Source organism: Sinocyclocheilus grahami, unplaced genomic scaffold (assembly GCF_001515645.1).
Source record: "Sinocyclocheilus grahami isolate Dianchi unplaced genomic scaffold, SAMN03320097.WGS_v1.1 scaffold791.1, whole genome shotgun sequence".
Classification (NCBI taxonomy): Eukaryota; Metazoa; Chordata; class Actinopteri; order Cypriniformes; family Cyprinidae; genus Sinocyclocheilus; species Sinocyclocheilus grahami.
Window position 1 is genome coordinate 611,884 of NW_015505970.1, and position 24,448 is coordinate 636,331.

General features: G+C 37.0%; 1 protein-coding gene across 7 annotated transcripts in view; it reads right to left on the bottom strand.

Moving 5' to 3' along the window:
* Positions 1-14,642: 14,642 nt before the first annotated feature.
* LOC107561772 (AN1-type zinc finger protein 3-like) overlaps positions 14,643-24,448 on the bottom strand; it is a 24,525-nt gene continuing 14,719 nt past the window's right edge. For 3 of the 7 annotated variants that reach the window (XM_016246246.1, XM_016246250.1, XM_016246251.1), the window contains exon 6: positions 19,366-20,625. In XM_016246246.1, coding sequence (XP_016101732.1) covers positions 20,471-20,625 — 155 coding nt within the window. In that variant the 3' untranslated portion in view covers positions 19,366-20,470. Of the gene's footprint in view, positions 14,678-19,365; positions 20,626-22,203; positions 22,296-24,448 lie in introns of those variants that run through there. The other 4 variants (XM_016246249.1, XM_016246247.1, XM_016246248.1 and 1 more) reach the window with 4 other exon arrangements.

Consider the following 24,448-nt stretch of genomic DNA (forward strand, 5'->3'; position numbering starts at 1 on the left):
CTTATCGCAATTTTTTTCTTTCTGTCCCCAAGTTTAAGACCTCTTGAAATCATATGGCGCTTTTCCACTGCGTTGTACGACTCGGCTCGGCACGGCTCAGTACGGTACGGCACGGCACGGCTCGGTTTGCGTTTCCACTGCAGTTCAGTACCGCTTTAGAGTGGACATTATTCACATGTCGTTATAGTTGCAGCCTTCCTCTATTGCCACGACTCCTGACAAACTTTTTCATTCCGCGTCGCCCCATCAAGCTCGCTGGATCCGCTCCTCTGCTATCAACGAGTGGAACGTCTGTACTTCCTCAACAGACAGCGAAACAGCCACTTTTTGGTTGTTCAAAACAGTTGCATTCGATCCTTCGCTGGCTGTGCTGATTTAAATCTAGCGGTTCTGTTGTGTTTGTGTCGCAAGTTCAGTGACGCAGGTAGTGACGATTCTCTCCGACCAATCCGTGATCAGCAGAGTTTACACGTCACGTTTTGGTAACGGTACGGTTCACTTGTGGCACTTTTCCACTGCGTGGTACGACTCGGCTCGGTACGGCTCAGTACGGCACGGTTTGCATTTCCACTGCAGTTCAGTACCGCTTTAGAGTGGGCGGGATTATTCACATGTCGTTATAGTTGCCTCTACTACCACGACTCCTAAAAAAAAGACTCATTCCGCGTCACCCCATCAAGCTCTCGCTGGATCCGCTCCTCTGCTATCAATGAGAGGAACGTCTGTTCTTCTGCAACAGACAACAAAACGGTAACGGTACGGTTTACTTGGAACCCCAACCGAGGTGGTACTAAAAATGGTACCACTTACTGTACCCTGTGGAAAACCCCACAAAAGTGAACCGTACCGAGCCGTACCGTGCCATACCATGCAGTGGAAAAGCGCCATTGGAACCCCAACCAAGGTGGTACTGAAAAAAGTACCAGGTACTGTACCCAGTGGAAAACCCCCCAAAAGTGAACCGTACCGAGCCGTACCGTGCCATACCATGCAGTGGAAAAGCGCCAATAGTTAAGACTTTCTTGTACCATTTAAGACTTTTATGGCTTTACATTTGATAGGATACAACTACATTTAAGACTTTTTAAGGACTCGCGGAAACCCTGGGCGAGCAAGTGATGTAATGTTAAATTTCTCCAAATCTCAAACTCATGAGGGTATATAAGGTCTAACAGCTGATTTCCAGCCATTACAGACTTTATATAGACAGGTATGTGCCTTTCTAAATTACAGTATGTCCAATCAACTGAACTTGCCATAGGTTAACTCCAGTCGAAGGATGGAAACATCTCAAAGATGATCCAGCGAAACTGGAATGATCCTGACCTAAATTTCAAGTTTCAAAGAAAAATGAATACTTATGCAATGTAATTATTTCAGTTTTTCCTTTTTAATACATTTGCAAAGTTACCACAAATCAGTTTTTTGCTTTGTCATTATGGGGGCTATGAATACTTTTGCAAGGCACTGCATATACACATGCACTACTCTTCTGTAATCTGAGTTTTCAGCAATTAGCAATTACTGTAGAGTGAATGAAAGAGGGGAGGATTTGTGTCATTAGGAAATGTTATCTGTTTGTTGGTAATGTAATCCAGGGAACGGCAGAGAGATTGTTCTGACACATGAGTACAGCTTTACTGTCTCTCACACACACAGAAGCAGGTCCATGTACACGTTGGGAGATTTCCAGCGGGCGGTTTTCCATGGTGCAATGACAAAGATCACATGTGTGAATGTTACCAGACACACACACACTTTGACAATGATGGATCAATAATGATCAGAGGTTTTCACAGAAGGGTAATGGATGAGGCATACATGCATGAATCAATTTGCAGGCCTCATTTATGCAGACATTTACAGCGTGACATAACCACTAAGCCTAACTATTAAACTTCCATGTAGCTCGCCCTGCATTGTTTGTGCTATTGACATGTGCAGGAGAGGTGTGTTATTGCTGTTATTCTACGCAATAAAACTTTTGATTTGTGTCTAGTGGATGATAAAATAGGCACACACAAAAAAACGCAGGGACCTAGCAACCATCTTGGAGCCAGTTGCATAAACATAGCCACTATACTAAGTCTGTGTCTTAAGAACTAGTTAGACTAACTAGAAGTTAACCAAGAGATAATCAGTCTTGTATGCCTGTATAGCTCTCTATATGAGTATATGTACAAGAATGAGCAACCCTTAGTTTCTGACAACAGTGTTGTCAAACATAATTACTTACTTTTATTAGGTTTTGCATTTGTATGCATGTTTAGACATTATCAAAGACTACTTTTTGTCAAAGTTTACTTTTTTATTGAAATGCTGACGTGTCAGTCTTTGTATTACTGCTACAGTCAGTCTTGAACAAAGAAAACATTGTTATATAGTGGCAACAGCATTCTTGCAAAGAAATGTTTACAACAAAGAAATTGTTCCTGTCACTCATTAACGTTGCTAACGTTCTGTTTTTATTAAAGGAGATGATGTGGACAGCACCCAAGGGGCACCTGTGGGAAGTAGCTCAGACACGGAGCCACAGAAAGGCACTGCAAGCAAGATAACCATGAACCATATACTGGAAAAACAACATGAAGGAAGCAAAACTAAAATTAGAAATACAAAAACTGGAATTAGAGAAAACTAAGCAAACGTTGGAGCTACAGAACTTGGACATGAACTGTAGTTCTCACTGACTGATATCCGAGAATTAATCAATTAACTATTTAATAATTCCTGAGATTTTCCAGTTGACTTATATAGCTAAATGAAAGCAATGTTTGTATACAATAACTTTAGTTGTATTAAATAGATTTGGCATGCATTTAAGTGAATATTAATGTAGTTCCATTTAAGTCATTTGAAGATTATATTGTATTTCAGAAGTTATTACTGACCCTCGGCATGACATTTTTGTAAATATTGGTTTGATTAATAAATTAAAAATATGTGTTAAGTGCATTTCAAAATAGTCATTCTGTCAATTTTCTCAATCAAACACAGAAAATGTTTTCTACAATTCATCTTCATCTCCTGCATCAGTGATCTCCAAAGCTGCTTCTTCAAGCATTTGGTCTTCCTCCAGGTCTGGGAGTGCAAGGCCTCTATTAAAAGCAAAGTGATCGTTTACTCCTATCATTTAAATCAAAAACTATTGAAGAAATGTAGCTAGGACTTGAAATTAAAGCTTAAATCATATTTATTACCTTGCTATGTTGTGTAAAACAACACATGCACAGATTATGTTGCAAACCCTCTCTGGTTTCATTTTGAGCTCTCCATGCAGACAATGAAATCTTTGTTTCAGGACTCCAAAACACCTTTCAATGACAGTCCTTGTTTTGGCATGAGCTGTGTTTTACAGAGTTTGAGGTACAGTGACTGGATTCAAGAAGGGCGTGAGAAACCAGGGTTTTAGTGGATAACCAGAGTCATCCAAAAGCACACCTTGCAGTTCTCCTCTCTCAAATGGAAAAATTCACCAACATTCTTGAGTCACAGGTTGACCCTGGCCAGCGGGCGACACAGTTGAGCACTCATCACAGATTGCCTGCACATTAATACTGTGGTAGCCTTTCCTACTGACAAACAATGGCTCATGGCTCAAGGTGCTTGAATCCTAATGTTTGTTCCATCAATGGCGTTTCTATTACATAATCCAGCAATGTTGAAAAAATCCATCTTTACCTTATTCAAGGTAGAGACATCAGTCGGATACATTGGAAGTCTGCCTGACAGCACACAGGAAACTCTATGAATGATTCTTGATGCTGTAGACTTGTGTACCACAATTAAGTCTGCAGCTGCATTTATAAAACATCCCGTGGCAAAGAAGCGTAGCGCTAGACATACTTGTAGCAGGCGAGGGATGCTACAATTTCTCGAAGATTCGGGCCCACCAAGTCAAATGCTAATTGTTGAATCGTATGTCTTGGAAATCTTAGTTTTTCTAGCAGTTCCTTTTCAGAAAGGACATCCAGTGGGTTTGAACGGTCTTTGAAACCCCTTTCTCTTTTTATTGCACGTTCATAAAACCAAAGATTAAAATTTGCCATAGCACAAGACAAACAAAAGTCAGGCCACTTTTTGGAATCTAGCACAGCTGACAGTTTCCATGGCAACATAGATCAGTGCTGATCCTAGACTTCTGGGGGTCCTACGCAAAACTGCAGCGGCGGTGGACTGGGGTATGAGTGGTTATGAACGAATGAATGAAACGCATTTGTCCGTGTTTCACTCCGGCTCGAACTGCGCTCGTGGAAAGCGCTTGAGAAACAGTGTCTCTTCCGCGGCTCCGTACGCTTTCAACTCGTTTTTTTAGTCTCGAGCAAGACTGTACGACATTCACATTACATGATTTGACTGATTTTTACGTAGAAAGGGCAACAACGCACCGCATTAAAATAAATGATCATTCATGTTTTCATAACTGCTGGCCAAATTAAAAAATGAAACTAAAATTAAATCATCTTTGAGAGCAAGGGGACCCCCTGGTGTTTCAGGGGCCCTACGCAGCTTGCGTATTTTGCTCATAGGGAGGATCGGCTCTGACATATTGTAAGGAAAAGTTACCCAAGTAATCAGTCTTACTTTTTGGTCTTAAATTAGACAAATCTAAGATTTTATGCAACTGGCTTAAAAAGTAAAGACCAGTCTTAAAGAAAAAATTTAGATGACTAGCTTAGCAAAACAGTTTTATGCAACCGGCCCCAGAACGCCCTAGCAACCAAACAGCAACACCATAGCAAATGTATAGCAACATCCTGGAAACCACCCACAACACCATAAAAGCATCATGGCAGCGACTGTTATACAAATAATGTCGTTAATAATAATAATAATAATAATCCGTACAAATACAATAGGGTTTCAGCGCTTCACACTTGAACCCCTAATAACCATTTGTATTAGAATTGTAAATGTAATTTTAATTAACAATAAATAATAACTTAAATAGTCAAACAACAAAATAACCTAAATATAATTAAATTAAGATAATAATCTAAATAACCTAACAACAAAAATATATAGTATTAAATTAAGATATGTTACGTTAAATTAATATTACTTGAATTAAAAAAATACTTTAAAATGTAAAAATAGTTGTTTCTTAATAATAATAATAATAATGCATTTATTATTAAATTAATATTTAATTCTATTTAATTCCATTTATAATAAATTCCATATCAAATGAATTTATTATTATTAATTCAATTAACTTCATTTAAATGAATAAAACTTGTGAATATGTGAAAATAATACTTGAAAATGTAAACGTTATTTCTTACTACTATACTACATTTCATTAGCACCAGAATTTAATATTAAATTCAATTTAAAATAAAAATAAGAAATTTAATTATAAATGGAATATATAATTATTCAACTAACTAAGATTAAGGTTGAATTAATAATATTATCAAAGATGATTTTCGTTTCTTTTCCCCATTGTACACAGCCAAGCTGCAAACAACGATGAACTTCCAATTTGTCATGCCAATAAAACACACTAAATTGAAAACTGAAATTGAATTGAGAGGGGGCGGGGGGATTAAAGAAAGAATCTAGTTTGAGAGTGTTCACGGATATTTAAGCACTGCTGTGTGGCCTTAGGTGGGCACTGAACAACCTTTATCTCTCAACCAATCAGACGTGAGCGGCTACAGGCAGAGCCGGAGTCCCTCTGGGCTGAGGAGCTCTCTCTCTCTCTCTCTCTCTCTCTCTCTCTCTCTCTCTCCATCAGTCTGCCATCAGATGAGTCTGTTAGTTTTCCTGCTGGTTCACTCACAGCGGCTGATTGAAATTCCAAAGCCGTTCGCTCTGAACGCACCAAACACTAAAGCTCTCCATGACACCAGTGCCCTCTCAGCTCACGAACAACAGAAAGCAGATAGACACCGGAAAAGACCCCCTGTCAGAGAGAGAGAGAGAGAGAACCCTTCCAAAGAAAACAATCTCCTCCACTTTGGTTTGTTTTAAGAGTCCAGGGGACAGAAAAATCAATAAGAGAAGCCACCGAGACTCGGAGAGAGAGAGGAAGATGAGAAAAAAGGAGGAGGAGAGGGAGGAAAAGACAGAGGGGGCGAGACAGGAGAAATTAAAATGTTGAAATTCACTGCAAACCCTATTATCATGGACATCATGAGAACATCACCAACAGAGCTGTCTGCACACAATTACCCAATGGATACACCCATCTTAACACTCTACAGAGCTTCACCAGCCATTTTATGTCATTAACATATATCTTACATTACTGTTAAAAAAGTTTGAAGTCAGTAAGATATTTTTTTCATCCTTTTTTATACTTTTATTCAGCAAGGATGCATTAAATTGATCAAAAGTGACAGTAAATATATATTAGGCAGCACAACTGTTTTCAACATTGATAATAATAAGAAATGTCTCTTGAGCAGCAAATCAGCATATTAGAATGATTTCTGAAGATCGTGTGTCACTGAAGACTGGAGTAATGATGCTGAAAATTCAGATTTGCATCACAAGAAGGAATTACATTTTTATATATTTTCAAATAGAAAAAGAGTTATTTTAAATTGTAATATTTCACAATTTTGATCAGAAGAGACTTTTTTTTTTATCTTACTGACCCCACGGTAGTGTATGTGTGAATTGATTATTGTGAATATTGTTCAGTATAAATTGAAATTAACTTCTGACCGTTACCTCACTAGCTAGCTGCTTTATTCATCCTTAGTTTTTAACCTCATTCAAAATGTACACTTGATTTGCCAAAGATCACCAGGTTCAAGGTTTTGAATCTTTTAAGCCACTTACTGCAGAAGCAATTAAACTACATATTCATAAGCGTGTTCTTTCAGTCTGTGAAATAATCATTAGATTATTTCCAGACATTCTGACTGCAAATTCTACACACACACACGGTGTCAGTACTTTTGCTGTTTTCTGTGCGTCCTCTGGAGAGTTCCATGTCAAATTTTGAATGAGATCTTTTCTCTGGTAGTCTATTATTGTGATCTGATCTAATTCAGTTTGACCCAGATGTGGTTGGCCATTGTTCATGTCAGTCATTCTGTTCCTGCTTCTGTTGAAAAGCTGCAAAGTGGACCAAACTAGACTAGAAATGCAAGACTACAACAAATCAACACTGGGTCTGATTCTGAAATACGACCAGAATAAAACCATCGTGTCAGTTATTGAAGTCAACTATTAAAGCAACTATATGGAAGTGTTTTACCTTGAAATAGCAGTTTCAAAATCATTCAGATGGCACACTTACTTCTAATAAGGCAAATGGCATGTGTTTCTTTCCCAAACGTCTGTTATGGGAGATTTAAGTTTGGTGAACAATTGCAAAAATGCACAAAACTACATTCAGATGCTTTACGTAAGTGTCATGAATCCGGTCCATGAACTTTCCATTTCATTGACTCTCGCACTACACACTGTTGCACATCACCCCGGACTACATTTCCCATCATGCATTACTGATTGCACTCAGCACGAATTGCACACACCTGTTTACACTGATTGCACCCAGCTGTTTCATATCACTCCCTCACTATTTAACACTCACTCTGATCCCTTCCCTCTGCCGAGTATTGTTTCAGCATTTATCACTCTCCTAGAGATAGCTACTTTACGGAGCCCTTGTCATTTTCTTAGCCCTTGTCATTTTCTTAGCCTTAGCCCTAGTCATTTGCCTTAGCCTTAGCCCTAGCCCTAGTCTTTTGCCTTAGCCTTAGCCTTAGCCCTAGTCATTTGCCTTAGCCCTAGTCATTAGCCTTAGCCTTAGCCCTAGTCATTAGCCTTAGCCTTCTCGGTTTCTGATCTTCGCCTGGTTCCCTGGATTCACCCCTTTTGTCTTGCCCCTTTTGATTCTGTCTGCCGATCGTCGACCTGCGCTAGCCCTAGGACTATTCTTGTGTTTTGCCCACCATATACCTGTTTGCCATCATCTGACCCCTGCCTGCTGTATGACCACGTCTCTGTCTTCTCCAATAAAAAGCTCTGCGAATGGATCCGCAAGTCTCACGTCTCGTCAGCCCCGTAACAGTAAGAATGGTTTTACAAACAATTTACAGAAAAATTAGGCTTTTTGTATGTAAAAAATGATATCACGCAATAAAAATATAAGAACGCTTTGCTAACATCTCCAGTAAGTTATGAAAATGTTATTTCTGAATGTTCTCCAAATGTTCAAAACGACCGTTTTTAGAATGTTTAAAAAAAATGTTGTCTTGGTTACGTGAACATTAGAAATAACTTGAAGGGAACATTCCATTTGATCATTTTAAGTTACTTTTTTTGAATGTTCTCTAAACCATCTGAAACTAGTATTAATGTTTAAAAAAGTTGAACGAATGTCTATGAACAACGTATAATAAAGCAATAAACCCCAAGAAGCTGTGGTTTACAGTGAATTTATAACAGCTAAGGGGCGTTTCGCGGAGTGCCTAAAACCCCCGTAGCTGTTATAAATTCACTGTAAACCACGGCTTCACGGGGTTTATTGCTTTTATAAAATGGTTATTCCATATACGTAGTACGGTTTCACAAAACAAAACAGAAGAAATAAAGTGTAATGATATTAATAAAAACAGTATTCTTCCACCAAACAATGTAGTTCCTCAGAAACAGTTGTGGTTGCAACAAAGTGGTTGCTAAACGTAAACAAAGGTGTATGTTTGTAGAGTAATTACAACAGCTTTGAACATGGCTCAAACAATCAATCAAGGACCGGAACTATCTGTTTTATAAATAATGTTTTTGTGCTAATGTTTTGATGATATTAAAGAGGTCATATGATGCGATTTCAAGTTTTCCTTTCTCTTTGGAGTGTTACAAGCTGTTCGTGAATAGATAAGATCCCTAAAGTTGCAAAGACTAAAGTCTCAAACCCAAAGAGATATTCTTTATAAACGTTAAGCCTCGTCCACGCCCTCCTAAACGCCTCGTTCTAACACGCCCCCACATATCTACGTCACTGTGTGGGAAGATTTGCATAACACCACCCAAATGTTCACGCAAAGAAAGAAGGCGTAACTTTGATTCTCGCTGTAGTATTGCTGCTGACGCTGCAATGTCGGGGAGACGCTGTGTGTTTCGTTGTGAACGCGAAACTACTTTGGTTGGCTTTCCAAAAGAGGACACAACTAGAAATCAGTGGTTAAGATGTATTTACAACACTGTTCCAGAACAGTTCAAACCAAATATTCGTGTGTGTGTGCAACGCATTTTATTGAGGACTGCTTCCTGATCCTGGGAGAGTAGACTACAATGACGGCTGTTCTGACTCAAAGACTGTAAGTACGTTTTCATATTTAAAGGATTTGCCACTGATGATTTAAACACGAGTTTTGAGCAGTGTAGAGTAGCGCTTGTTGTTTGTCATTTCTCCGATCACAAATGCAGACAAATGGTTTTGTTTATGCGGCGCGATACGCAACGCAACGCATAAAAAGACAGTATAAGTCATTATAATCAGTAATTATGTCCCCACTGGATGCAACAAATGCCTCGTTTGTATTGGGTTTTACGGTTTTTGTCTCGTCGCTCCGGCCGGGACACGGCATCACAGTATGGTAAGGGGCGTAATATTTCCGTTTCATGCTTGAGGTATTCGGCCAATCACAACGCACTGGATAGCTAGCCAATCAGAGCACACCTTGCTTTTCAGACTGATGAGTTTTGTAAAAATCGACGCGTTTCAGAAAGGCGGGGCATAGAGGAGAAACAATAATGTACAGTATGTGGAAAATAATGTGTTTTTTAACCTTAAACCACATAAACACATTTCATTACACCAAATACACAAAATAATGTTCTTTTTAGCAATGTCATATGACCCCTTTAAGACCAGATAATAGAACAAACATTCTATTAACATTCCTGGAAGAACATTTGTTCATAACTTTATTTGTTCATAACTTTATTTTTTTATTTACATCATCTACATGAGCATCATATTTATGTTTTATAACTCCCCTTTATGTACATGCAGTGTGTCCTTTTATTTCCAGGCGTTTTGTCAGTGTCCACTCCACATTCCACTTCTTTAGGACTGCATGTGCATATGATGTTGACTGTAAGATCAATATGAGCCATTTGTGCCAGACAAACAGTGAATAGTACCTACTCAACATATTGACCACGTGTGAGGCGGCACAGCACTGAAATGAGACAGATTACAGCAATTCTGCATTCAATAAACAGAAATCTGTTAATGAAGTGCAAATGTTGCTCTGAATCAACACCTCTTATTAACTGAGCAAAACTACCATAGTATCTAGTATGCTATTCCAAACATAGCCAATCAGCCAGGATAAACAAATCACAAATCTTATAAGAATTTGTAAGTATTGTGCAATGTGGCTCACAAACAGACGATTTAGGTAAAATGAAGTTAAACATTTTCATTATATTCAATTTTTTAAAAAATGAAAAAAAAACTACAATTAACTGAAATCAAGTATTAAAAATATTTAAATATATGTAAGGGAAACAGGTCAATTTAGCTCAAAGGGAATCATTTAAGATTTTAAAGGGAACTCCACCATTAATATGCAAGGGAATTAGGACAGAATCACTGTTTTACGGCTGATCACTGAGACGGCCAGCGATTCAGTGAGCGAGCCGTATGACAGCAATTCTGCAATGGATATTTATATCCAAAATATAGTGAAAACACTATTAATTAGCATATGTAACAAGATCGGCAGTTTAAGACATTAACTTGTGAGCACAAAACACGAGATACTTCTCTTTTCAATATAAATAAGGCTTTATTGGATAAATCTAAGACATATAAACTAATCTAACACACGCATTCACACACAAGTATATATTTGTCAGCTAGTTGCCAATATTTATTATTTGTATTATTTTCTTATTATAAGTACTAAAAGAACAAACCCTAAAACTAAAACAAAATAAAAACTACATAGACATAATACAAATGACAAAAGCACACACAATTAAAGGGGTCATATGATGCTTTTTTAAAGATCATTATTTTGTGTATTTGGTGTAACAGAATATGTTGACATGCTTTAATGTTCAAAAAACACATTATTTTTCAAATACTGTACATTATTGTAGGTCCTCTATGCCCCGCCTCTCTCAAACACGTCATTTTCAACAAAGCCCCGCCTTTAGACAAGCGCAGTCTGCTCTGATTGGCCAGCTGACCCAGTGCATTGTGATTGGCCGAACACTGCAAGCACTCGTTGGAAATGTAACGCCCCTTACCATAATTGCGAGCTTCATCTTTTAAAATAATTGTAAAGACAGTAAATAATGTCATTAGTTTTACCATCAGTTCAAGCCCGAAAGGGGAACAGACACAGTAATGACGCAGTACACAAGCCGCGGTTAAGACAGTTGACTCTACTGTGATGTGACGCTGTCTCTCTCGCTCCCTCTTTCACACACACACGCGCGTGCACACACACACACACACACACGATGCGCAAAACTCCGCATTTGAACAGTCAATAGCAAATACTTAAACTAATAACAAAACAGTAGCTGTTTCAGAAGCGCCAGATGGTCATAGCAAAGTCAGAATGACCTCCTCTCCTAGGGTCACGAAACGGTCGTCCATAAAATGCATTGCTGTTCTGTTGTAAGTGATCTTAAAGATTCCTAAATGCATCTACTTTCGGAAGGCCAAATAAAGTGCTTTTCCTTTCGCCTAGAAACACACAGCGTCTCCCTGACATGCTGCTTCAACACTAACTGCGGTTACTGAAACCACGCCTTCTTTCTTTGCGTGAACATTTGTGCGGCATTATACAAATATTTTCACATAGTGAGGTAGATATGTGGGGGCGTGTTAGAACGAGCCATTTTAGGGGGGCGTGGCAGAGTCTTAACTTTGATAAAGAATATCTCTTTGGTTTTGAGACTTTAGTCTTTGCAACTTCAGGGATCTTATCTATGCACAATCAGCTTGTGCAACACTCCAAAGAGAAAGGAAAACTTGAAATCGCATCATATGACCCCTTTAAAAAAAAAAAATACAAATTAAAATGAAAACCGAAAATAACATTAAATAAAAAATAAAATTGAATTCAATATATAAACAAAAACTATTATAGTATATCAGCGATCCTAAAATTACACTGCTATGCACAGTTTACATAGTACATACAGCAGAAGTAAAAGTAGTGAGGTAATATACTATTCTAAAAACAGTCTAGTACAGTGCTTCTCAAAGTCTGGAATTCAGTCCGGACCCGCCTCCATTTCGTATTTCAAGAGCACTAACTATTTCCTACTTTCTTTTTTTAATGTCTTTTTGGAGATGGTCCGAAATGAAAGTGAAGGCGAGAAATTGTGCGACATTTCACCGTTAATATGAGTAATTTTTTTTTGTTATCACTTAGATTATGACCATTTGGCTTATAGCAGTGTCCAGTGTTTCCCATATATTGAGTTATTTGTGGCGCCCCGTCACAATATCAAAACTGACCGCCACAAATAAATTTTCCAAAAGGATTCTAATTCGTTGAATAAACTGAGCACTGCATGTTTCAAAATTAAAATGCAGCGCGGGTGTTTTTATATGAATGTATCATTGAAAAGAACCTACCGTCTTCAGAAAATCTTTGATGTCATTTTAATTTTGTTTTTTAAAGTGTTTGTAAGCGCAGCGCTTATTTGATTACAGCCATTACCGTGGAAACCGCTACATATCTTCTGCTCCAACAGTGCCTCCTGCTGGCAGAGAATGAATTTGCATTTGCTTCAGTTTTGAGAAGGTGCTTTGAGCCATGTATTATTACTATGAATTAGGCTACTACTACTATTACCATATTGTGCCCTGCAATAATCATTTACTCAAACTCGTTTTTATGAGATAAAGGGGGAAAAAAAAAATCGGCCAAAAAAATCAGCATCATATATCGGCCATCGTCTGCCCTGATTTCTAAATATCGGTATCAGGAAGAGAAAAACCCTTATCGGTCGATCTCTATTGCTGACACTTAAATTAATTGTTTTGCCACTTTTGCATTTGTTATTATTTGTTATTATTTTGTATATATATATATATATATATATATGTATTTTGAATGCAAAGGGCACTTTATTTTTCAAAAAATTTATGTTTATTTGTTATACATGTTATGTATGTTTATTAAAAACAAGTTTTGTAATAACCAATTGTTCCGGTCCGGACCTTTGACACTGATGAAAATTCAGATTTGGACCTTTGAATGTAGACTTTGAGAACCCCTGGTCTAGTATAACACAGCATAATGAAACGACGCAATTAAAAATATTAAAACAGCTGAACTCACAACTAAACAAAACTCGAAATGAAGTGCGAGACAGCACTAAAATGAATGTCAGGTCACCACATCTCATTTTTGAGCACCAGACACTCGTCATTCCTTTATCCGGCTGAACTTCCCGCTTCACTGCTATTCTTCATCTGAGAGTGAATCCCTTCACTTATCTGTTTTATCCCTTCCAGCACCGATGTGTCATGAAATATTTATCCATTTTATCGGTTTATCTCTGAGCTGTCCACGAGTAATCCTCAGCAGCCAGTGGAAAGGGCAAGAAAGACACGGATAAAAAGACAGCTCAGATGATAATAGGGAGAAGAACAGAGAGACTCGCAAAAGACCTCCTCCCAGCGTCTGTAAAGTGGCCGTTTTTGAGCTGTTCATGATACAGTGACTCAGAAACCTCACGGCCCACCGTCACACACCTGCTGAGAGCCACAACATTTTGCTGTTGAAAACAGGAACCAATTCCCTTTCAATAATTCTAGATAGTAAAACACAAATTTTAATTGTCATTTACACTAATGCTTAAATGTTTACCATTTGTGACCCTGGAGCACAAAACCAGTCTTAAGTCGCTGGGGTATATTTGTAGCAATAGCCAAAAATACATTGTATGGGTCAAAATTATTGATGTTCTATTTTATGCCAAAAATCATTAGGATATTCATTATGTTCCATGAAGATATTTAGTAAATTTCCTACTGTAAATATATTAAAACTTAATTTTTGTTTAGTAATATGCATTACTAAGAACTTAATTTGAACAACTTTAAAGGCGATTTTCTCAATATTTTGATTTTTTTTGGCACCTTCAGATTCCAGATTTTCAAACAGTTGTATCTCAGCCAAATATTGTCCAATCCTAACAAACCATACATCAATGGAAAGCTTATTTATTCAGCTGGTGTATAAATCTCAATTTTAAAAAATTGACCCTTATGACCGGTTTTGTAGTCCAGGGTCACATTTCTGTTTTAAATGAACGACTTTCTGTTCATCAAAGAATCCTGAAAGTTTCTTGAGCAGCAAATCTGAATATTTTCATGATTTCTATAGGATCACGTGACACTGAAGACTGGAGTAATGATGCTAAAAATTCTGCTTTACATCACAGAAATAAATTACATTTTAAAATAGATTAAAATAGAAAACAGTTGTTTGACATTTTCACAATATTATGTTTGTTTTTTTACTGGATCATTTTTGTCATATGTAGCCCTGGTGAACATAAGAGACTTATATTAAAAACATTAAAATCTTACCAACCCCATGCAAACTTTTGAATAGTAGTGATGCACAAAAACTGTAAGAAATTAGAGACATATGAAATAAATGGAGATGATAGTTACTAAATATCACAAAGACAGTAGTGTGTGTGTGTGTGTGTGTGTGTGTGTGTGTGCGCGTATATCTAGAATAATCATCCATGTATCCATGTCTCAAGAAAACTATTTAATTAATTTGTTTTATAATTTTTTTTTTTATATATATTATTATTTATTTTTAAATAAAACCTCAGATGGTTTTATTTTAATATATAGTTGCAGTTTTTGAAAACCTGTCACCAAAATGTAGGTAAATAAATACAGTTTAAATCCTGATATATGTTATTTTGATTTTGTTTTTCTAAAATTACCATCATGAATAACAGAAAATTAATTTCACAATCTATAAAAAGGAATGTTTACATATGATGAAAAGGAGTTTTAATAAATTTAATACAGCTTTAATTGTTTTATACTTTAGAACGTGTCCTGATTGATTTATTGATTTTTTTTTTTTAGCAAAAATAGTTCATATACCAAACAATATTGTCATATCTTTACTTTGCCACTATCCTTCAAACCAATAGGTTTTACACATTTATCAGTAATACGTTTTTAATCACTTAAAATAAAATAAAATTTAGTATGACCACTTCTTCTTTCATATTTTTTAAAAAGTACAGATCAGTATAAGTAGCCTATGTTGTTTCATTTTTACATTACAATTTATGCTGAATGACGCTGGAATGATATTTCACCCATATTTTGACATTTTATTTTCACAAAAGTTACTTGAATCATTATAATATATATCATAGAGTAAGTGGCAGGAATGATATTGAATACATGCAAAGAGCAGAAGATTAAGAGAGATATGCGAGAGGTCATGAGGTCATAATGAACGCAAATCACAACAGACACCCTGCAGCCTCCCTCATCCTCCACACAGATATCTGACTAATATGACACTAAATAAGGACGTCCACTGCTGGCCATCTTAATTTGATTAGAAAAAACATCCTCACACACACATAAACCCTACATGCACACACTCACGCCATTAATCCAGCGGTAATTTGCTTTCACTTGCTATCAGCCAGAACAAATCGCTCTGTCTCAGGAAAGCATTTGCAAGTGCAAGAGAAACATGAGGCTAATTGTGGGAGAACAGCATTAGTGACGCAGCGGGACGCCTGTTACCGGATGCTGTGGAGAATCTGCCTGGATTACAGCCCCATGAGCGGCCAACCGCTGGCCGTCAGAGGATCAGGGTTTGAGTGGATTACAAGTGGACACAGCGATCCTCAAATCCACTACAGCACCAATACCTATCAAGACAAGACTACACAACAGGCTCTGTGATGGGGATTGACGACCAATCATATAAACTAAACTAATGTAATGTAACATAAAGATGCATTTCTAGACAATGCCACTCCAAACTTTCAGAAATCTACTCTACTCATGAGAAGGTCGCAATTACCTTTCTTTAGACCTTCCATAACATTAATATTTAAGAGCAATGCACTGGAGCGCAGTGGGGGATTGAAATCTGCTTTACATGAGTGTGTCAACTTAAAGATTTTATTTTTTTTATCATCTTGAAATGATGATCAAAATAGTAGCCATTCATCAAATCCACTGATAACACTTACTAAAGTTTGAGCTGTTGATTTCATGAGTTCGCTCCAAAGTGATGTCACTTCCTGGATGATGTCATTAAGGAAGTGGCTGGTGTTAGTTACAAGTTTGTTTGTTTTTTGATAAATTGCTAAACAAAATATCTTTGTACAAATCTTTGTGAAATCTTTGTAAAAATGAAGAAACACCTGGATTTAAATAAAAATGAATTTAAAAAATTGTCTGCTTTTCATTCATAAAAGTATATATATATATATATATATATATAAAGAACGCATGAAATGACCTGATCACACAAGTACAAGTACAAGCTCCATATTTATTATTTATTTGTTCAATAAACTGCACAGTATGCAGTGTTTTCGTTTGAACGTTTCAGTGCAGTAAGCCACATATTTAACTAAATGTATGTTTATGAGGAATATTTTGTCTCCATTTATTTAATTGATCTGCCCATCTGCTTTTGGAGTGGCTGCCAGTGCTGCAGTGGAGCTGTTTGAGTCTCAGCACACCGGCTGGCCGCGCAGCATCTGAAGGTGCTACTTGATTAGAGATTCCTGTCTTTGCTGACACAGAGCTGTGAGACTGATGTCTGAGAAGATTCAACACTCATTATCCGCTTACTTTACATCCATCACAACACAACTGACAACTGCTAGCCACTTTCCATGAACACAGTTCATATCATATACACTGCTTTTATTTGGTCAAAAATACAGTAATATTGTGAAATATTATAATTTCAAATATATATTTTTTATTTGAATGCTTTGACATTTAATTTATTCCTGTGATGCAAATCTGAATTTTCAGCATCATTACTCCAGTTTTCAGTGTCACATGATCCGTCGCATGAATTGAAGCACCTATAATAATTGAATAATTGATAATAATGGGGTAATGGGGCACCAAATCAGCCTTTTAGAATGATATCAGCATATTAGAATGATTTTTATTCTATATTTAATATATTTTTTATTTTTTTACTGTATTTTTCATCAAATAAATGTAACATTTGTGAGCATATGTATATATATATATATATATATATATATATATATATATAGGAAACTGTTGAAAACTTGGGTTTTATTTTAATTTATATATTCTATATATTATTTTTCTGTGGTTTGTGGTTTTTGCAGGCCTGTCACCAAAATTAAGGTAAATGTCTAATGTTTAAAACCTTGATATGTCTCATTTTGTTATTTCAAAAAAATAAATAACATGAATTAAAAATGAGTTCATAAACGAGGAATGTTGCTTTTTACAATCATATTATTAATAACACACTGACATTGCATGAATTTAATTATATAAAGTTGAAAAGGGAATACAGATATTTAATGCATTTAAAAATAGAGGCTTTTCATGTTGTAGGTGAATTTATTTTGTTAGATATCCGTTTATCAGACATAGGGTGAATTCAGTATAAGACATTTTTCCCAGTCAATTCAATGACAAAATGTTTCCAAATGTACCTAAATCCAACCCTATCTAATAGGTCTCATAATAAAAATAAAAAAAGTCAGAGAACAATAAAATGTACCATATTCATGGAATGTGCAGATTCCTTATTTATATTTCACCATATGACGCAACAAAATGTTGACTGTCTGTGAAATAAAAGAAAAAAAACCTTAATTAAAGGGGTCATATGATGCGATTTCAATTTTTCCTTTCGGTCGCTGAGGAAATACATCAACTTCGCGCTGTGGATCGTCAGATCGGCTTTCACCGTGGACGAAGCAGAGTCCATCCCGGGGTCGCCGCGCCGTTCTCAAGCCCGCCTGCCCGCCTCCGCTCACTCTAGGCCGCCGTGTGTTTTGTTGTGAAAGCAAAACTACTTTGGTTGACCTGGCAGTAAGACAGCAGCCTCTGGTTTAAGACAGTCATTATGAGCTCATAGCTGGACTTCCAAGTTTCCAGACCACCGTGGCCTCCGCTGCGCTCATGGGATCCAGGATCAGAGCTTCTCCACCACAGCTTACACATCACTGACCTTTAACAGCAGTGCTTTATGAATGGTCGCTGTCAGACCCATATTTGCGTGGCTCCTGATGCAGGTTTTGTTGAAACTGGGTCACAGGTGTTCATTTCATCCAGGGAGAATTTATGAAGTCATTCCTCCAGCCCACTAATTTCTGTCTGTCCTGCAGTTGTGCTTCCAGCTTTTACGGCTAACCTATCCGTCAAAGGAATTCACGTTTGGCTTATGCTGGTTGACAATTTTTCTTTTTAACCACATTAAAAAATATGAGAATTGTTGTCGGCCCTGTTCCAAATCAGGCTCGGTTTACTTTTTGGACCTGCATTTTCAAGCTGTCTTTGTCTTTTAGTCTCTCCTGCACATAAAATGTATGTTGTAATTATTTTTTATGGCTAAAACCTTTATTGAAGAAACCCAGTGGATATTTTGTCATTTATATTTTATTACACCACACACTCAAAAATTTGGAGTCAGTACAAGACATTTTTTGAAGAGGAAGAGATTAATAGTTATATTCAGCAAGGATGCATTAAATCAAAAGTGACAGTAAAAACATAAAAAATGATTTCTATTACAAATAAATGCTGTTCTTTTGAACGGTCTATTCATTTTTTCTTTTCTAAGAAAATACAAATTAAAGTTTCTTCAAAAATAAGGAACAGCAGTTATTAAAATTAAAAAGAAATATTTCTTGAGCAGCAAATCAGCATATTAGAATGATTTCTGAAGGATCATGTGACACTGAAGACTGGAGTAATGATGCTGAAAATTCAGCTTTGCATCATAAGAATAAATTACATTTTAAAATATATTAATAGAAAATTATTTCAGAATGTAAAAAATATTATACAATATCAGTGTCTTTATTGTATTTTTTATCAAATAAATGCTGCCTCGGTGATCAAACTTCATTCAAAAAATAAATAAATATAAACTATATTTGACCCCAAACTTTTAAATAGTGGTGTATTTATGAATTGTTCTTCACATATATCTCTAGCTGTTTAAATCAACGTTTTTGCAAACTTTGTGTATGTAAATGAAAATCACGCTTTAATATACTAAAAAAGAAAACCATACCACACATCCTCTAATCCAGTTTTATTCTTTTTCAGCAAAAGAGGAAAGGAAAAAAGGAAAACAAGAAAACAAAAAAAGAGAAAGGCTACAGAAATTTATCTTATCCATATCTTCGTTTTTTTTTATGTTAACCTAAAAAGGGCAAAGTAATGCAGCTCTATGCTTAGAGTGAGAGTTAACCAGAAACACAAAGGAGGTTAAATAAGGATTTTTCTTAAGATACACAATATTCATCTCTTTTCTTCAGTTCCGTCCATGTCAACATCTCAAAAGAAAACCAGTCAACGTAATAATAAAAGAAAATTTTAAACAAAATAACAAAAAAAAAGCGCCGCCTTCCTCGTTCCCACCAGAGCTCAACACATCCCTCCATAATGCATGTGAGGGAGGGAAGGAAAGAAAGAAAGAAAGAAAAAAGAGAATGAATCAAGAGAATATAGAAAGAAAGGTTAGCATGAGCAGGCAGGAGAAAGTACAGGAACTAGTGAGAATGAAGGAGAGAAAAAAAAAATTACAAAAAAGCCACCAAGATCTTCAGCTGCTTTAAAAGAGGCAGAGTGTATGATGCAAGGTCTGATGGGAGTCGTACGAGGTTAGAGTGTGTTTATTCAGACCTGAACAAACTAGTTCTCAGATGAGCTGTGGGCGGCCCTTTCCCAACCGAACCCAAACCAAAGGGTACCGTCTGATTTATGAAAACACGGCTGTAAGTGCATATGTGAGTGTGAATGTATGCAAGTAAAATGGCCCGTCGGCTTGAGCCGCGTCCGGCCTTTTTTATCCCGGGACGGGGTGACTCCTGTGATCCAGGTCACCCCCTTCCCTCGGTCAGTGTCTGTCATCAGAACGTCCGGAGCAGAAATTCCCAGAGGTCTCGATCGATCGATGTGCTTCCCCTGGAGTCGATCGCAGCCTCTGAGAAGAGAGCAGTTCTCCAAAACACAGACCGCCAAATTCATCTGACCTGCGTTTGGGTGTGTGGAGGGACAGATAACAGAAAGTTAAGGCTGTGCGGGTCGCCTGTGTGTGATGAGCACGAGGCTACTGAGAGGGGTCACAGGTCAAGCAGGGGTGTAGGTCCTCTGAGATGTGTTGGGAGGAAAAAAGATGCCACTAACAGGTAAGTGAGTCATGTGGTCGGTGGACAAGTGTGTGTGTGTGTGTGTGAGTGAGAGAGAGAGAGAGAGAGAGAGAGAGAGTATGTGTGTGCAGGGGGGCGTTCAAGAGCACTCCTCTCCGATGCGCTGGCAGGTTCGGCCCACCTTGCGGTCCAGTTTAACCATCTTCAGCACAGCTTCCTCTCGGCCGCGGCCCAGATGGTCAAACATACAGTCGTGTTGCTCCGGCAACCGGTGCAACATGCAGAACACATAACCTGAGAACAAGAGAGAGGGAGAGCGATCAAAATGAGATCAAAGTGTTGTACAATCTGCTCAAGGTTGATTTTAATAGCACAGCACGTAACACTCGATTTAACTATTTTTTTTAACAGCATGCTTGAGAGCACATCTTGCTCCCCACACGCGCCGTCTCTTGAAGACATCAGGAATGGCTCTGAAAAGTCACTTATTACGTCACTGTTAACCCAGCTGAAGTGTTGGCTTTTTAAATGAATGCTAGAGAGCTGGCACTGAGATTATAATGAGCTCAGATCATTTCTAAGTAAAAAGAAAAGGATTTTAGTGGTGCTTGCCCATGCAGTGCAACACTGGCATGATGAAGGAGTTGTTGGAGGTGCTTACAAACTGGAACAAGTAAAAAAGAGCCCACCTCCAAGTCTCTATGATATCCTAAAGCTAGATATTGCTCAGGTCCATCCTACAGTGCAATTATGTGTAGTGCTTTGTTGCCATGTTTTTCCCTCTCCAAATCTAATTTAAGTTCTCAATTTAGTATTCAGTTGGTATAAAAAAAAAAGTGCATTTAAGATTGTTTGTAGCTTAGCTATGTTAGAAGCTAAATAAAAAAAATATTAAAAACAAAAATATTTGATCATTTGAAAACAAATTTAAAAAGGAAAGGAAATGTATCAGCAGAAAAGTTGCCACCAAGGTGCAATTCATTTTATTTAAAAGCAAAATAATATAAAAACATATAATATGAAAAGCAAAAAAAGTAATAAATAGTTCAAATTAAATAAATAATAAAATAAAAAATAAATTAAACAAATAATAATAATAAAATACAAAAAATAATGGCAAGTCTTTATGATATCCTAAAGCTAGATATGGCTCGGGTCTCTCTTTCAGTGCTATCCTATGTATTTTTCTTCTCTCCAAATTCAATTTCAGATTCAATTTAATTTCAGTCAATTTAGTGGTTTTTTGGTATGACCCAAAAAAAAAAAAAAAAAGGTGTATTCAGATTTGTTTGCACCTTAGCTGTGTTAGAAGCTAAATAATATATTTTTTAAAGCATGAAAAATGCTAAATATTTTATAAAAAAATAATCCAATAATTTATAAAATCCAATAAAATAAACTAATAAACTAAAGAAGGGCGTTCTGCCAGACGATTTGAGGTATCATTCATGATAATAAGATAAATGTGCTGTGTTAAAATCTCAAACACTAAACAGAGAAATAGCTATGCAAGCAAACCCCACTAACTAAAAGTTAGACAGTCGTACATTGGGAGTGTAATGAAATGAAATCTGAAATTATATATATATTAAAAAAAAAAAAGAATAACAATACAATTAAAGAAAGTTCATTGGACATCTAATCCTTTAAACCAACCACTAACTATAGGTAGGCCAAAAGTAGGCTGACTTGTTGCGTAAAACAAACTGTGATCTGAGCTCATTTCCAAGTAAATAAAAACCAGATCTGCACACGGAGGAGGATCCATTCCATCCTAAGAGCCTCATTAAGAAGAGAGTCTCGTTAAGCAGTTTAATATATTCATTAATACACATGGTGTTTTTAATGAGTCAGAGATGATTAAAAGCTTACAATGTTTCAATTACTGCAGCCACAGAAGAGCTGCACGGCACTGCACACACCAGTGCATCATGTAGTGCTATTCAGGAGCGACGTCGCTGAAGCTGCAGCCACACGGTAAAAAATGTGCATATATATTGTAGATGAGTTGTCAGCTTTTGAATTGTCTGATGAGAAAGAAAAACATTGTGCAGCGTTGTTCTCACTGACTGCATGCAACCATGAACAAAGCATAATGTGCTGCCCAATTCATGAAAGATTCACTCAATTCAGGCGGTTCATATTAATAAATTGGCTGAATCGATTAGCAGAGGTCTGAATCAGTCAAACACTTGAAGGAGTACTTACCCAAAAACCAAAACTAGCGGAAAAATTACCCTCAGGCCATCTAATATGTAGATGTGTTTCTTCATCAGAACAGATTTGGAGAATGTAGCATTCCATCACTTGCTCACTAATGGATCCTCTGCAGTGAATGGGTGCCGTCAGAATGAGAGTCCAAACAGCTGATGAAAACATCACAATAATTCACAAGTAATCCACGCCACTCCAGTCCATCAGTTAATGTCTTGTGAAACGTAAACTTTGTAATAAACAGATTCATCATTAAGACGTTTTTATCTTCAAACCATCGCTTCTGGCTAAAATGAGTCTTCTATCCATAATATTGCTTTCTCCAGAGACAAAGTCATCTTGTCTAAATCAGGAGAGAAATATGCACAGATCAAGCACCGTTTATAAGTGAAAACAGTTCTAAACAAATATGTCAGTAGATTTTCATGTGAGAGGACAACATGGGATGGAATTTTTCACTGGAGAAACCAATATTATGGAATGTGGACTTGGCCAGAAGCAAAGGTTTAAAGTAAAAACGCCTTAAGGGTGGATTAGTTTCTTACAAACACTCAGCTTTTTACTTCACAAGATGTTAACTGATGGACTGGAGTGGCGTGGATTACTTGTGGATTATTGTGATGTTTTTATCAGCTGTTTGGACTCTCATTCTGACGGCACCCATTCACTGCAGAGGATCCATTGGTGAGCAAGTGATGGAATCCTAAATATTCTGATGAAGAAACAAACTCACCTACATCTTGGATGACCTGAGGGTGAGTAAATTTTCTCGTTTGAACCAGGGATGCACCGAAAATTATCTGGAGAAAATGGCATTTTCGGTTTTTGGCCAAAAGAGAATAACAGCTGAAACTATATGGTGCGCCGCATATATACCTGCAGGCTTCACTCTCCCTCTAGCAGTCATCACTGAGCGGTGAGACGCTCCGCTTAATATTCCTCTCTATGAATGTGCGTTCAACAGAGTTGCTGACGGCCCATGCGAATGCTCACAAAGTCCACTCAAATAAAGCACTGACAGGAAATTTCTATGTAGCATACTTGTTCCTGTTAGGGTTGTGACGGTGAGGAAATTTTCCCACTGGTTAATCGACGTGTGACAACACCAATAATACCGGTATCACCGCGGGGGCGTTCCCTCTTTTCCTCGCTTTTAAATAGCTTGCAAAAGCGGTGTGCGCATTTTACTTTCACTTTCAAATAGTGGCAATTCGGCATAAAGCAATTGTTCGTTTTTAGTTCGTTTGAATTTTCCCTCTTTTCCTTGCATTCCTTCGCTTTTAAATAGATTAAAAGCACCGTGCATTTTACTTTTGAATTAGCGTCAATTTGGCGTCAATTGCTTGAATGCAACAAAACAAATACAACGTCAAACTCACTTTAGCCTATATATAAAAAATACACCTTGCTATAGGGCAGGCTATGCCTAATATAAAATAACAAATAACTTGCATAAAGTTTAAATAGGTAGCCTATACAAAACTGGAAATGAATAAACATGTATAATATATAACCAAATAAATAAGAAACGTAGAAAGTTTATTAGCAAAACGAATAAGAAAGCTTGGAGGCACGGCATACACCTTGATGTTAAATAAAATAAATAAATGACACAAAGTTTAAATAAAGTAAAAATCAGCAAACACTGTGGAACCAATTAAATAAGAAACAAATGTTTAAAAAAAATTTAAAATAAACGGCAAATGTCAACAGGCTTTTCAAAATCCAAAATACTACCAAACAGGCGCTTTTGCATTTCTTTTAGAAACTAAATCATCCGCCATCATCTTGTCTGTCTCACCTCACCTCACTCTTCTTGTCAGTCAGCTCGACTCACTCTCCTCACTGGAGAAATGAAGTCTGATCTGTGATGCGACTGTCGTTCGGCACGCTGCATTGAGCA